A 582-nucleotide genomic window follows, 5' to 3' on the forward strand; every position below is an offset into this window, starting at 1 on the left:
AGTGCCCGGGGTCTGAGCCCTCAGCCTTGGGCTCTCCGTGGGGTGCGGCTCTGACCTGGCCCCCCTGTTTTGCAGTGCATGGTGTCCCTGCATGGAGAGACAGGGGTCTGCTGGTGCGTGTACCCCTGGAACGGGCAGAGGATCGCGGGGTCCAAGGATGTCATCGGGGACCCCAACTGCGATCAGTATTTCCCGAAGGCAGACGCAGCCTGACCGGCTCCTTCAGGGAGACGTTTAAGCACACGGTGTGTTCACCCTCCGACACACCAGCTCCGTGTGCGGGATGGAGGGGCGCTGTATACTCCACACGCTATCGCTTCTGAAGCTGTAGCCTATTTATTCACCGAGTTTATTTTTCTACACGAGAACCTGTGCTCTAGGAACTTATTTACCGCGGCCGAGCCGGGGACCACCCGCCGGGAATGCAGCCACGCGGGAGCCTTTCTCCCCGGGACTCACAGGGGCGCTCCGGGCGCCAGGGCGCGTGTGCGGGAGCTGCGGGGGAGGTGAGGGCTGGAGACGGTCGCGAGGCGGCCAGTGGCTGCAGGACGCGGGCGTGGGGTGCGTTGTCACTCAGGCTCG

The 582-nt window shown here is 64.3% G+C and overlaps 1 protein-coding gene across 1 annotated transcript in view; it reads left to right on the plus strand.

The window, feature by feature from the left end:
- ADCY1 (adenylate cyclase 1 (brain)) overlaps positions 1-582 on the plus strand; it is a 64,454-nt gene that overhangs the window by 63,044 nt on the left and 828 nt on the right. The window contains exon 14 of the mRNA XM_015568211.1: positions 76-185. Coding sequence (XP_015423697.1) covers positions 76-185 — 110 coding nt within the window. The remainder of the gene's footprint in view (positions 1-75; positions 186-582) is intronic.

This window comes from Myotis davidii, unplaced genomic scaffold (genome assembly GCF_000327345.1).
Source record: "Myotis davidii unplaced genomic scaffold, ASM32734v1 scaffold1364, whole genome shotgun sequence".
NCBI lineage: Eukaryota > Metazoa > Chordata > Mammalia > Chiroptera > Vespertilionidae > Myotis > Myotis davidii.